The 14946-nt window shown below is 27.5% G+C and overlaps 1 protein-coding gene across 2 annotated transcripts; it reads left to right on the forward strand.

Annotated features, from left to right (window-relative positions):
* Nucleotides 1–7569, forward strand: LOC132929998 (polycomb protein Pcl). 2 transcript variants are annotated; one of them, XM_060995658.1, is made up of 12 exons: nucleotides 1–168; nucleotides 804–855; nucleotides 1601–1729; nucleotides 1787–1984; nucleotides 2570–2704; nucleotides 3655–3827; nucleotides 4219–4414; nucleotides 4583–4650; nucleotides 4806–4976; nucleotides 5178–5301; nucleotides 6064–6195; nucleotides 6251–7569. In XM_060995658.1, the coding sequence occupies exons 2-12, from the start codon at nucleotides 832–834 to the stop codon at nucleotides 6947–6949; spliced, it is 2049 nt and encodes a 682-aa protein (XP_060851641.1). In that variant the 5' UTR covers nucleotides 1–168; nucleotides 804–831; the 3' UTR covers nucleotides 6950–7569. The 2 variants fall into 2 exon arrangements, with proteins under 2 accessions (XP_060851641.1, XP_060851647.1); XM_060995664.1 differs by lacking the exon at nucleotides 1–168 and adding an exon at nucleotides 175–670.
* Nucleotides 7570–14946: the final 7377 nt, after the last annotated feature.

The raw sequence follows: 14946 nt of genomic DNA on the forward strand, positions 1-14946 counted from the left end.
GGGCGGCCGCAGTTCAGTGATCCGACGGGGGCCATGAACACAACCGCAGACGTCGAGCCCAGCCGCGGTCCAGTCGAAAATGTAATCAAAAGGCTGACGACAAGTCGAGGAATTGGATCGCTGGTGCCGTTGTCGTGGTCGTGGTGGTCGTCGTCGTTTGCGTTTACGGTGAGTTGGGCCACGGCGTGTCCGGGATCGGGTCGGAGGTAGTGTGTCGCTCGTCCGACGGGCCGATTCGCCTTTGTCCAGTCGCCGTGCTTTTGGGCCGCAGGGGTAACGGTGGACAGCCGTGGACGCGGGCGAAAAGACTTAAGCTCTGGCTACTGAGGTGGGTGGTCGGTCGTCCGTACTCAAGTCGAGCGTGTTGTGTACGATTGCGGATGTTTGTGCAGTCGTGCGTGTGTGTGTGAGTGTGAAATATTTGTACGAATGTGTTTGTCTTCTATGTGGTGTGTGTGCGAGTGAGCATGTCAGTTGGCTAGTAGCGATCGCAGGTGTTGTACGGCCAGAAGACTCGAGAATGTGTTTGCAAACGCTAGTTTTCGTACTTGCGTCTAAACGCTGTGCTAGTCACGACAACCGTGTCCGTCACTTCACACCACCGGTCTTGTGTTCGACGTTTTGTCCACTGTCAGACTGACTGATGAAAAACTTTAGTTGTTTGTACGAAGTATGTTTATTCTGTACTTACTACTGTAGTAGCTGGCGAGTAGACTGCTTAATCGACCAGTTAGAAAATGCTTGTTATTGTTAGATGATTAATACACTTAGATAATTTTTAACGATATTGAATTATTTTGCAGGGTTCTTCGACAATGAATAGCTGACAAAATGTTGCAGATCAAAAAAGAATCGGTGAGAAACTTGTTGACATTTTTTTTATTCTTATACTATGATTTTTAATTAGAATCTAAAATTGTTTCCTTGAAAATAACATCAAATGTTATCAATTAATTGATTACAACTATGATCTATTGCGTATCTATATTTCTTGAGAAAACATAAATATTAAACATTTTGTGTTTTATAACATATTAAAGTTGTTTTTAAAAATTATTCTAAAATCGAATCTAAACAATGAAAGGTCTAGTATAATTTAGGTACATTTAATATGTAAATATTATTCAATATTCACAGTATTTTCCTATATTATCTATCTATTATAATTTTTTAGGATAAATTATATTGATAATACACTTGGCTAATATACAATTGGTTTTTGATTTAAGTTTAGTTATTTGGTTATTTGGATTTATCAAAATCAAAAAAAAAAAAAAATCATGAATTTATATTTTTGAAATAAAGGTTTTTACCTAAATATAATCATTATTCATTTTTAATAAATAACAATTTAAATCAATGCCAATAATATATATTTAAATTTATGTATTGTGTACACCACCTAATAAATTCAGTTTTAGTATTATTGATTCAAGACAATTTGTTTGGGAGGTTAAGTTTATTAACTTTAGATTTAACCCATGATTTAGATATAAGTACTTAAAGTATACTTTTTAAAACTTACTATACATAAAAGTATCTATTGAAAAGTATAATTGATTGTAGTCTTATCATTAACATTGTATATATTTTTTTTTAGATAAAAAGGGAGAGCCCTGAGGCCCCCACTCCTGATAGTACAACTGTTGACAGCAAGAGTTATATTTGTGGAGAAGAAGTATTGGTTCATCTAAATGATGAACGATTTTATCTAGGATTTATAGCAAAAGTAAACAATATTTAATTATATGTTTTTAATTAAATTAAAATGTTTGTTTTCTTTTAGTTGAGGTATAAAGAATCTAAATGCTTAGTTAAGTTTGGCGATAATACAGTAAAATGGGTATTCTTAAAAAATGTCACACGAATGACATGTACGAGTACGACTACCCAATTTTGCAATGTGTGCAATATCGAGGCTTTGCCAGATGATATTTGTGTATGTGATAAATGTGCTAATGTATACCATCGTAAATGTCATAAGGTAAATATAATTTTTACTTTTATTAAAATACATAAAAATTTGTTATACATTTTTACAAAATATAGTTTATTTTTATATTATAAACTAATATAAAACTATTAACTTCTTTTGTTGGAAACATACTTGTCCTGTATTTTACTATTTTATATAGTAAAATTAATAAATCATACCTAATAACATTGTTTAATAATGCAATATTGCTTATATATTGTAATTTATTGCTATCTGCCAGACATCAATTTTTATACTTTGTTTTTTAATAGTGTTGATTATACTGACTACTCTATTTTGGATTGGTTTAAATTAATACTTTTTTATAATTGTCTTGATTTAAAAAGAAAAAAAATCAATTTTAATTAATTCAACTATTGAACAATAGTCATTTGGTAATAAGTATGTAGGTATTTATGTGTGGGATATTGATTGTTCTATTAAATTGTTATCATTATTTATTTAAAATTAATATTTAATTATATATTATTCTATAACTTATTTATGCTAATGCAATCTATATTAGGTATTAACCTTTAAAATTATTTATAAAAATAGGGTTTGATTTATAATAATTCTATTTAATTTTTTCAGCCGGAAGTTGAAATTCCAGATATTAGTGTATGGATATGTTTCCAATGCAAGGAAAAACAACAGATTAATAGACTGCAAGTTATAAACTCTGTATCAAGCACAATTGTTCCAAAACCTGTTAAACTACCTTATGATGTATGTTTTCTGTACTAATAGGATTTTAAATATTTTTATTAGTGATCTTTAGTGCTCAGATCTAAATTCCGCTTCAAAAAATGCATTTAAAACCTTACATATACTTTGAGAAATAAATTCACTTAAAAAAATTAAATTTTCAAAGAATAAAAATTATATATTGATGAAATAAATATTTAACTATGTCAAGTAATGTGTGTTTGACATGTAATTTTATTAAACTTTTATAAGTTTATACAAAATGATATTATAAAATAATATTATTACCATACTCACATATCCCCGTAATCAGTCACTATATGGAATATTTACTTCAAGAATTTTAACTCTATGTTTATTTTGTGTATGTAATAAATAAAATGTGAAAACTTGTGAAACAACTCACAAAAAAAATGTGTCTAAAAATTAACCATGCATGTAGTGGTTAGGCATACAGTATTATTACAGCAAAATACACAATACTAAGCAAAGAAACAAGAATACACTACTATACAACATTGTATAATTTATGTATTAGTATACACTATGGGTATATATTTTTGATAAAAATTTTAGGCTAATTGGTAGATGTGACATAAAAATTAATTAATTTAATCCTTATTTTATTTAAAATCAGATGACCTAATGTTACTATACAATGTATAATATCGCTATGTATGTATTATATCATGACAAAATTAGATAATATTATATAATTATTATGTAGGTTTATACTTCCATCTTAAATTTATTTTTATTTTTGTCATACTACGAATTAGTTAAAAATTACTATGAATTCTAATTAAAATATGTAAAATATGTCCTGAAAATTTTTTGTTAGAATTTTGTGTACTTGAAACACATTTGTTACTTGTAAAGTATTTTAAAATAAGATGCAAATGCATTCAAATCCAAATAGTTTTAGTTATCCACTCAATTTCTTTACTTAAATCAGTTTTTTTTTTTTTTAGTTAAATGCTTTACAATGGGACATACATCATCGTATTAATAATTTAGGAACCTATTGCTATTGTGGAGGACCAGGAGACTGGTTTATCAATATGCTGCAATGTGGTAAATGTTTACAATGGTTTCATGAAAAATGTGTCACTTCATTGATATATCCTCTGTATCTCGGTGATAGGTAAGCTAAACTAATCTGTTTGAATATAATATTATTTTTTATGTATAGAAAGTATAAAAGCTAGTAATTTTTTTCTTTGTATTTTACTTATATTTTGTTTATTAATTAGTCATTTATGTTAAATCAATATAATAAAACTTAATTTAAGTATTGTCTTTAATATTTAGTTTCACTAAATTATTAATAATTTCTTTATAAACATTACAACTATTGGCTCTAGAAACATAAATACTTAAATAATTTAAATTTTACTAATCTACACATATTATTAAGCAATAGCATTAATTTTTTAGTCAATGATAATGGGTTGATTATCTAAATTTTAGCTACTTTTTTTTGGTTAAACAATTAATAATATTTTAATTATTCATTTAAAATAATTTTGTTTCAGGTTTTATGTATTTTTGTGCTCAGTGTGCAATGTAGGTACAGAATTTGTACGCCGTATTGAAATGGAATGGTCAGATTTAGTTCATCTTGCCCTTTTTAATATGACTGCTTATAAACCACAGAAATATTATGACGTGGACATAAATATACTTCCATATTTAGATAACCATTGGACTTCAATGTATCTACCTCCTAAAGTAAGTTTGATTTGAATACAACACATAATAACATATAATTATCAAGATACTATTAAAAGGGTATAAAACCCGTTTCCCCTATTAAATAAAAATAAAAGTGTATGGTTAAATTAAAATACTTTTGGAAAATTTTTTATACTATTATATTGGTATTAAATTTGTTTACAGATTCTTAATGTTCCTGTTGATGACAGGAAAGTGTATGTTGTCAATTCCCTGCTCAAAGACACCAATCAGTTAGTATATAATTTTAATTATTAATTAACATATGTCATAATTTAAAAAATACTTAACAGTTAATATGTTTTATTAATTTCTTTACGTTGTTTTATCTATTGAATATTTATACTAAATGTGATTATTTATATAATTATATTTGTTTGTTTTACAGTAGGTTTGAATTCCAGGGTAAAAAACCCACCAACATGTGGGGACTCCGACTGAAGTTGCCACCTAAGCCCCCACGTTTTACGTTACCTGCAGAAGTTCCAATTAATGAGAATCTTCTGCATCACCAATTGCGCAATAAACTTAACCTCAGTATATTACCACCTCCAAAAAAGTAAGTATTTTAATATAAAAAAGTCATTAGTTATTGATTTATCTCATTCTGTTACGTCATTTATTTACCTTATTGAAAAAATAAATAAATCTAAAAGTTTTTATTTGATTTGGAAATATCTAGAGTTTTTGAATTAATTAATTTTAAGTATAATACTAAGATATGTTATAATTAATATAAATTTATTTTTTATTATTTTAGGACTGATTTTGTAATAAATGAACGACTTACCGAGTCAATGTATTCAGTGGAAGGATTGAAATTTTTACATCAAGATTCACATGTTGTTATGTTACCAAAAGGCCTTCCATCAGTTGGACATAATGTAAGTATTGAATCCTTTTTAAATTATATAAATAAATTTGCTATGAAGATCTGCCATGTACCATAGAACAAATTTTATCTTCTAATAAACTAAAAATTGTTAAAAATGAACATTTTGCAAAAGCAGAAATTTCTTTTATCCTACATTCCCTCAAGAATTTACTTTCTCAATATTCTGATTTTTAGGTATATCAACTAAAATTAGTTTATTATTCATCTATATTAATTAAAATTCTAAATTTATAGTATAGACCAATATTTCTTAACCTTTTTGATATTACGAAACACCAAACAATAATATTTTTTGTATGTGGAATCCCTATATAAATTATCTTTAAAAAAGAAGGGTTTACAAAACTTGGCAATAAACCTTTAAGTGATCTTCGCGAAACCCTAGGGTTCAAATACTGGTATAGACTAATAATATTTTAAATCGAATTATCACCCCCCTCTAAAATATTGTTTTTCTTTTATTGTTCATGTTAATTTTTTAATCCATTATTTTAGTCAATTTGGTTTAAATATTATATGCATGGAAACAAAATATAATAATGCACATTAAATTTAAAGTTATATGTCCTTATGATTTATATTTTTAGAATTGCAACATAATAACTAAAATTCTTATAAGAAAATTGTTTTTATTAGTAAATATCCAATTTTTGTCAAATTTGGATTGATATTGCTTATCTTATTGTATACTTATCTAAATAACAGTGTTTTTAATGATTTTTTTTTAATTATCGTTTTTTGTGTGTCTTAGGTATGTATTAAAAGTGCCAGTCCAATTGTACCTGTTCCAAGATCTGTAATTGAAAGACGGATTAGGCAACAACAAATAGAGACGAATAAACGAAGTTCTCGAAGTTCGAGTGTGGTTACTAATAAAGTTAAAGTAATATTTATTTAAGTTGTTGTTTAACTCAATTTAATTTTAATTTCAATTTTAGAAATCAATTAAAAAAGAAAAAGTTCCTGAAAGTCGATCACCTTCACGTTCAACTGAGAGTACTCCAGAAAAATATATATCTGCATCTGAAGAAGAACTGACTAGTGAAGATGAACCTGATGATGATGAAGACCTCGATGACGAAGATGATGTTGATTCGATACGTACAACTGACCTTCAGAGCCGTCGTAGTCAGAGACTTAGTGTCAATCGTTTATTAAATGGGCGACCAATGGCTAGATCAACACTTCCACGTGAGACTCGTTCTGCTTCATCGATTACTTTGCCACTCTCTTTAGCACCTGTAATTACTCAACCACAAGTTCGCACTACCAAACGACGATTAAGTGAAAAAGATTTGCGAGTGGATCGTAATGGACAATATTTAGTTAAACGCAAGAGGTTACGTCGAAATGGCTTACAGAATAGTGGTTCAACTCCAACAAAACGCCAGTCCAAGACCAACTGTAATGGTCGTCCAATGTATAAATCTTATTCAGATTTTTTTGCAAATCATAGTCATTCTGTGAATAGACCTTGTTCACCCGAGAATGCTGTAGATTCTACAGCTGATCTTAAAACTCTTGTACATTCGTATTTCGGTGCTAGTAATAGAATCGCTAATGGTGAAGAATATACTATATTATGCAAAAGAACTAATCCAGATGGGTCGGAAGAATTTTTAATTAGATGGGACTAGTATATTCTGTATAATTGTTTAACATAACAATATTGTTTAATTTCAAAATTCCCATAGAAGGAAAATAAAATGTTAATACATTTTAATCATATGATTTTAATGATGATTGCGTAAGCTTTAACATTCTGTTACTATTACCAAACTTGGTATTTGACTGTTATTATCAACGTTCCTGATTTGATTCTTAATTTCCTATTCATAGCTATTGTGATGAGAGAGTTGTATTAAATTTGTATTGTTATAATCAATATTATATTTTTGAATGGAATGTTGGCAATAATTAGTTGATACAAAAATGATTCCTATATACTAACTTGTGTTAATATAAATACATCGGAATTGGCTCAGTTTTATACCATTAATGTACATTATCCAAACACATAGTTTAATCTTAATAAGTTGTGTTTCGGGTATTGTTTTTAAAAATGATGGCTTTATTTCAATTGTTTGGCAACTGCCACAAATATTATGCCTATAATAATTTCCTACTACTTATTAATTACTTTCATAAGATAGTGAATGTGTACGGTCGCACAAGGTTTTAAGTGAATATTTTAAATCAAGCGAGTGTAAAAAAGAACAAGTTGTATTTATTATTATTATATATTTTTTAACGTAAATTGTGTTCATATTTATAGTCTAGTGATATTGGCTTAATAGCTATGGTAATTTTTGGGTGGAATTACCTCATCACATTGTACTGGTCCTCAACTCATCCCTTAGTGTGTAATTTTCTAATTTTTTATTTTAAGCTTTTTCTTAAAAAGTTAACCTAATTGAATAATTTAATCATTGGTTAATGAATGTTCAGTTCCAACAATGGTACATCTATTTAATATAAAATGATGGTAAATTTAATTAGAAAAAATTATTTATGATTTAGGGGTGTAATTCAATTGTTTGTACCTATGGGTTATCTAGTATCATGTAAATAAAATTAGTGTAATTTTTACCTGTGAAACATTTTTAATTTTAATTGAAGTAAGGAATTGTATGCGTTAAGACTGAAACATGTGTCCAAAACGTGAAAAAGATTATTTCTGGTAGTGGTTTTAAGGTCATGGCATTTAAGAACTTAAAATAAATGACATATTTTTATGGGTAGTTATTATAAAATGTGCTAGTGTTTTGTTTATATGTTCTATGGGTTTGAAATTGTGTTGTAGATCTCGAAATTTTTTTTTTTAATTCATATTTTTTGTTATGAATTTAATTTCTCATAGCATTGAAATTTCCAACTTCTTGGGAAATGTCATAAAGATATACTCTCGTCCATTTTTAATAATTATTCTTAAGAAACATATTTAAATTTGTGATGATATTTTTCTTTACAAATAATTACATTCAAAAAGTACAATTTTTTGCCATACATATTAAGCTCGTTCTATTAGTATTTATAACAAATAAATACATATATATTTTTTTTTGTGTGAAGGGATATTTTTTATATGACAGGTTTTATAAGTACAAATACAGTAATTATTTAAAATATCTATTCAATTAATCAATGTTCTTTTTTGTAAAATTATCAATGATTAATTACGTAAATTATCACTGCCATTGAGATGACTGTTAATTATATCATTTAGACTTTAAATTTTGTTTGGCTGCCTGAAATTATAATTTTAAACATTTTTGTAATTTTCTTCGACATAAAGATGATGCATGTTCCTATAATTATTATTTTAGTTCTCCAAATCATATATAACATGAAGAAATCTAAACTCAATATTATCTAAAATAGTTTATAATGAATTTATTATTTATTTATAAACGTGTATGTTAGTTAAGTCTGCAATACCGCTTTATACTTTAGAACGAATTATTATTATTTTTTTTTAGCTCCATCTTAATATTATATTAATTAAAATGTTATACGTAGTCATGTAGCCTTTTATAGATGAGAGATACCTTTTCAGAACCCAATAAATCTTAATGTGTGATGATGTATAATTATTTATTTATTATGATAAAAATAATTCTTTTTGTGTATTTAAAAAATATTGTTTCAAAGGAATTATGATATTTAATTATAAAGGAATATTTATTAATTTATAAATATGTATGTATGTTGTATATATATACATTTATATACATTATTATGTGATTGTATGTATTTTTAATAGAATTTAAGAAAAGGCGTTTGAGAAATTAAAATACAAGTTTTTTATTTTATACCTAATGAATTATTCAAACTAAAATGACATACATATAATCTGTATTTTTTATTTTTTTCTGCAATATGTGTAAATCAAACAGTGATTTCTACAATGTGAAAATAATTTTTTTTACATCAGTAATATCTATTAAAAGTATTATCACAACATTATATCTGTATTTGTAAATGGTAAGTTTCTGACTTCTGTATTACCATGCTAAGTTTTTGAATAACTAATACAATTTTATTATTCTTCAATTATTTTAGTTCAATAGTTGTTCAATTTGTTATGAATAAGTAAAAATAAAACAGCGTTGTTTCTGTCAAAAAAAACTTATTTTATGTAGTAACACAAAAATAAGAAAACAGGTATGGTGTCAATTACAGAGATATATATTTTGATGTGGGAAATTAAACCACTTTCAAATACTTTTAATAAAATATTTTATGAATTTGTGATTACAATATTATTGAATGTAATATAAATTCTATATTTATATAGTCCTTACATATGAATGTCATAATGTGTGTAAACTATATTTTAGGAACATATACAATTGAAAACTTAGTTAAATTTTAATGTAAAACATGTTGTATAAAAATCTTGAAGATATCTTTGACATATCAAGAAGTTTTAGAACAAAACTTTTGAAAACATTTTAATTTTTAGTCATATACTTTCTTTATTATTATTATTATGATATAATAAGTGTAAATTAAAATTTATTGTTTTAATAATTTACTTTACAAATTTTAATTATTTTATGATCTTATATATCCGTAATATATATAATAAAACAAATTCTTGTAAATTTCCAGTATTTAGATTTATTTTTATCGTAACAATTTTAAATATTATGATAATATGATATATGTAACTATAAACAGTTATCAATTTAATAATTATTTTAGTTTTTCTATCAAATGATACCTTACTACTCGTGGCTGCTACCTATAACCTATAATATAATATAATATACCTATAATATAGGTCCTATATTAACTATTAAGAGGGTATCACACCCGCATAATATGTAAGTTGTCTCCGTCTTAGAAGTGCGCAGCAATGCAGCATAGCAAATTTACGCTCCATTAGTTAAAAATGTTCATAGCTCACTTAAAAATTGAATAATCGTAAAAACCAACATACAAACACAGGTAATGTTCTTATCATCAAGTTTCATAATAGGTCAATTCAGTAATTCACTCTAATTTTTAAGCTAACCGAGCTAAACGTGATCTGTTGAGCGTAAATTTGCTATGTTGCGCACTTGTAAGACGTAGACAACACATGCGGGTGTTGTGTTCTCTTAAGCTTTTATTTATTTAAAATGTCACCAATTTAGATATAATATCTAAAGAAAAAGAAATTGCTGGCCCATTAAAATATGATGATATTGATCAATTCGCGGATTTAAAAAGTAGAAAATTTAATTTTAATATATTTTTATATTGTACCTATTGGCTATTACTATATTTTATATTTATTGTCTTATTTTGTCAATATTCTTATTTATTATATTAAGTTTGATTATATGACATTTTGCGTTATTAATTTATTTACTTATTCATATTGTTGTAGGTGCAATAAAAGGTACTATATTTGTTAAGACTGCGTACATTTGAGTTTAAAATTTGGGGAACTATACAGGGTAATATTTTATATTATTTTATCATTAAACACTCATTATTTTGTCAAATATTGACTTTTTTTAAAAAATTTTTAAAATTTTGTTTCATACTTTTCTCAAACTGTATGAAATTATTATTTTTTTTCACCTTTTTATTTAATAGTGGAACCACTATCGTCTATCAACTTTTCATTTTCAAATGGCAACCTATATTTAAAATGTACTAAATTAATAGGGCTATTTTTTATGATTTTTAACTTTAAAATTATTATTTTTCCTTAATTTTTTAGTGAGATATAGTTTTTCAAAGTTGGGTGGTTTTTGGTTTTTATAATACTTCTTGTTTCATATCTCATTTGTAATAAACTCGTTATCGACGCAGTGATGAACTTTGTACCTGTAGTTATCAATGTCTCTCATCAGCCATAATAATCTATAGGAAAAACACCTAAAAACCTCAAACCACCCAACTTAGAGTAGCTATAACTCGCTAACGGTTAAATAAAAAATAATAATTTTAACGTTAAAATTCATAAAAAAATAGCCTTACTACTTTATGACATTTTAAATATAGGTTGTCATTTGGAAATCAAAAGTTGATAATGATTTTACTATTATTTAATAATCTGGGTGAAATATAAGGGTGAAAAAAATAAAAATTATATATAGTCATCGAAAAGCATGAAACTAAAAATATTGGAAAAAGTTAACACTGAAATAATAAGTGTTTAATGATAAAAGAATCATTCTGTATATGCAACTGACGCGCAATAATGATATTTTAGACATTTTACTATTTTAGACCCCGCAATTTTACTCTGCCCCGAGCCACGCAAATCATCGGGACGGCCCGCGGCCCTGATATGATCACTGATAAAATAATACAATTTTTTTAATTCTATGATCTCGCGGGTTCTGCACAAAAATATGTGAACATTAAAACTTACAGTTTTAGTAGCACATAAATTCACTAATAATTGCGTTAACGTCACACGTTTACAAGGTATTTATTCGATTACCTATAGATTGTCCGTTACGACTGTTTTAATTCATACAAATCTTATGATGGCCAACAACGAGAATTCGGAGTGCCATAAACTTGGAAATGACGTGAATTGCATTATTGGCACTTAAGCAGGTATCACCAACCATACGCACAGAGGAATTGCAGTAGGTTCGTTATAAGAAAAGGTAGCGACTGTTGCGCATACGCCTTACCGTAAGTAAATCGGTCACGGAAAGTATATCGAGCAACAGTGCGCTGCATCCTGCATGATATTACTCGTACCAGTTATACCTACTTAGACTACCTATATATGAATATTCAATATTATGATTTTTTCGACCGACTACATTAGATAATAATAATATTAGATAAAGATTAATTTTTAATCCAATGATGGTGTATTTGAATATTGGTGATTTCCTGTTCCAGTCTTCCATTGGTACATAAATGCAATAAAAAAGAATCGATTTTGGCAGATAAATTTGGTAAGATCGCTGTAATTGTCGAACAAAGTTAAGCCTGCATATAAAGGTAGGTAAGTACTGTAAAATATAAGGTGCTTAAATTTTTTTTAATACCTATACCTAGTTATAGAATCTATACCATTATTGGCATTACTAGTTAGTAGGTATTATCATTGATTATAAATACTAGTATTTATAATCAATGCTGTGTACACATAAATTATGTTTTGATATAAAACCCTAAGTATGATTTTTGCTGGTAGAGCATTCAACATATAACGACAATAATATTACGCAGCACATATATTATATACCTATATAGTATATAATAAATGGTATGTGGGTATTATGTACCCAGTGGCGTATCTAGGATTTCTTTGGGAGAGAGAAATTATTAAAATATTGTCAACGCCAAACGTAGCATTTTATTACCTATAGGTCGTACTGAATACTAATAAAATGATAAAGGGAAAAATCACAACTAAAACCATATAAATATAAACAAAAAAAGGGGGAGATGTATCTCCCTAATCTCCCTCCTTAAATACGCCACTATATACTGTAGGTGCCTAGTCGAATATTGTTAGCATATGAATTTTCCTCCATCATCCACAGTCCACAGGGCACACATTCGTCTAATTTAGACGATAAGACCACCGATAAGTACCTACTGAGAAGTGGTTGTCATTTTTAGAAGACTTATCATTAATTGCTTATACCTATTTTAATTCGTGATATTTAGTAAATATTATATTTTACCTAGTAGGTACATATTTAGTGAAATTACTTATTAACAACTCTAGTTAACTATAATTAAGACAGAACTTATTGAACACTGTTAAACTGTTATTAGTGAATAGTGACTAAATAGTGTGCCTACTCATCATTTGTACATATTAAAATAAAACCTAAGTATAGGTAATTTATTTGTTGTATAATATATACATGGGTATGTTGCATGTAGATACGCGTATAAATATATAGGTATTTTAGTATTTGCCGTAGCCAGAAATGTGTTTTGTGAGGAGGCAGTGAGGCACTAATTTTACTAATTAAGTAGCCACGCAAAGTATATAATATATTTGTAACTACTACGGTCTACAACCCGGTCTTTAAAATATTTGTCCATACTGCATAACACATCATATATTATTCTATTTATATTATAATGTGCCTGTAAACACATACACTACCGTACACTTGAGTTACAATAATAATAATACATATTTAATAACGTTATTACCGATACGATATTATAATATTATGCGCTGGGAATATGGCTCGGCTTCGAATAAATAAGTAAATCCCGAGGCGTGCTTTAAATTTAATTGAGAACTCGTTATATTGTAGTATATATACATGTGTGTGTGTGTGTGTGTATTTATACATACAGTACCTGTATAGTTTGTGGACTTGTCCATTGCAATGTACGAATAGTATATAATATATTATTATTCGTATGGCGTGTGTGCACCTACTGCGAAATATATATTTACATTTGCTTCCTACACAGTACCTATCTATACCTACCTGCCGGTAATGCTGGTAATCCTTAAGCTATAGCAATATATGTATACAGATACGTCGCCTCACGAGGATCCAGCAACTACCAACTCATTCGATAATATCATACAACTATTAAACAAATAGAAATGGAGAAATTCAGAGTTATAATGTGTTTGCGAATAAAATTTAATTTTATGTGTAACTGTGTAAGTAAAACTTTTGTACGTTGTACAATGTACATAATATTATAATCGTGCAGATGTGCCTTTACGCATTTTAAGATTTCATGCGTGATTTTTGCGTATACTGTGTATATAGGTATATTATATTATGACGTATAGTAACTGCATTATACCGAAGTTGACGTCTTCGCAAAGACTTTTGTCCAACATTGAAAGCTTTTTGAAAATTCAACCGAAATAGGTAATATGCCGATAATTTAATTCGTATGACCATATGAAATATTCTTCTTTCTGTCCCCATAATACCGGTGTAAAAATAATATTATATAAATTCTATAAAATAATAGCTTACCTGCCATAGAAATCCAAAACTAAACTTACATGTCATTTGTTTTTGATTTTAATTCCATTGTATACGCTAAACCTTTTCCTAAGTTATATAACTTTCAAATTAGTGAACTGAAAAATACTACTCGTACTTCCAATTAATCTAATTGTATTGCTATTAGGCATAATAATTCGATTTACAGCTATCTATATCTATTTTCTGTTCATGTTTTTATTTATGTAGATCCACGGGGAACAAAATATTATAGGTATATTATTATATATTTTAGATATTCTTTTTTTTGTGTAAATCTTTCATCATTAATGTTTCTCCTCTGGGACATTTTGTCACAAATATAACATGAAATAATTTCCTTTGAATCCGGTATACAATTTATTTTTATAGAATTTTTCTGAGTGCTCGGTCGATTATGACTTCCTATCTCACAGGGATTTATTATATCATACTTTAAGTCCCTATAAGAGTTTTCGTGGACACGAAACCGAACGAAACGTTCTTACAAAAAGCAAAATAAAATAACGAAATAATGACGGTGGCCGTTAGTTTTTCTGACGGCCAACTACGTGTGGATTATGTTCCTTTTGCGAGTTTGTTTCGGGAATAAGTTGTTGGTTATAATAATTTTATTTTTTTTTTATGTGTCGTATCATATAGATCGCAATAATAATATAGCCTATAGGTAAAAAGATTTTTATTGTAGG

This window comes from Rhopalosiphum padi, chromosome 1 (assembly GCF_020882245.1).
Source record: "Rhopalosiphum padi isolate XX-2018 chromosome 1, ASM2088224v1, whole genome shotgun sequence".
Taxonomy (NCBI): domain Eukaryota; kingdom Metazoa; phylum Arthropoda; class Insecta; order Hemiptera; family Aphididae; genus Rhopalosiphum; species Rhopalosiphum padi.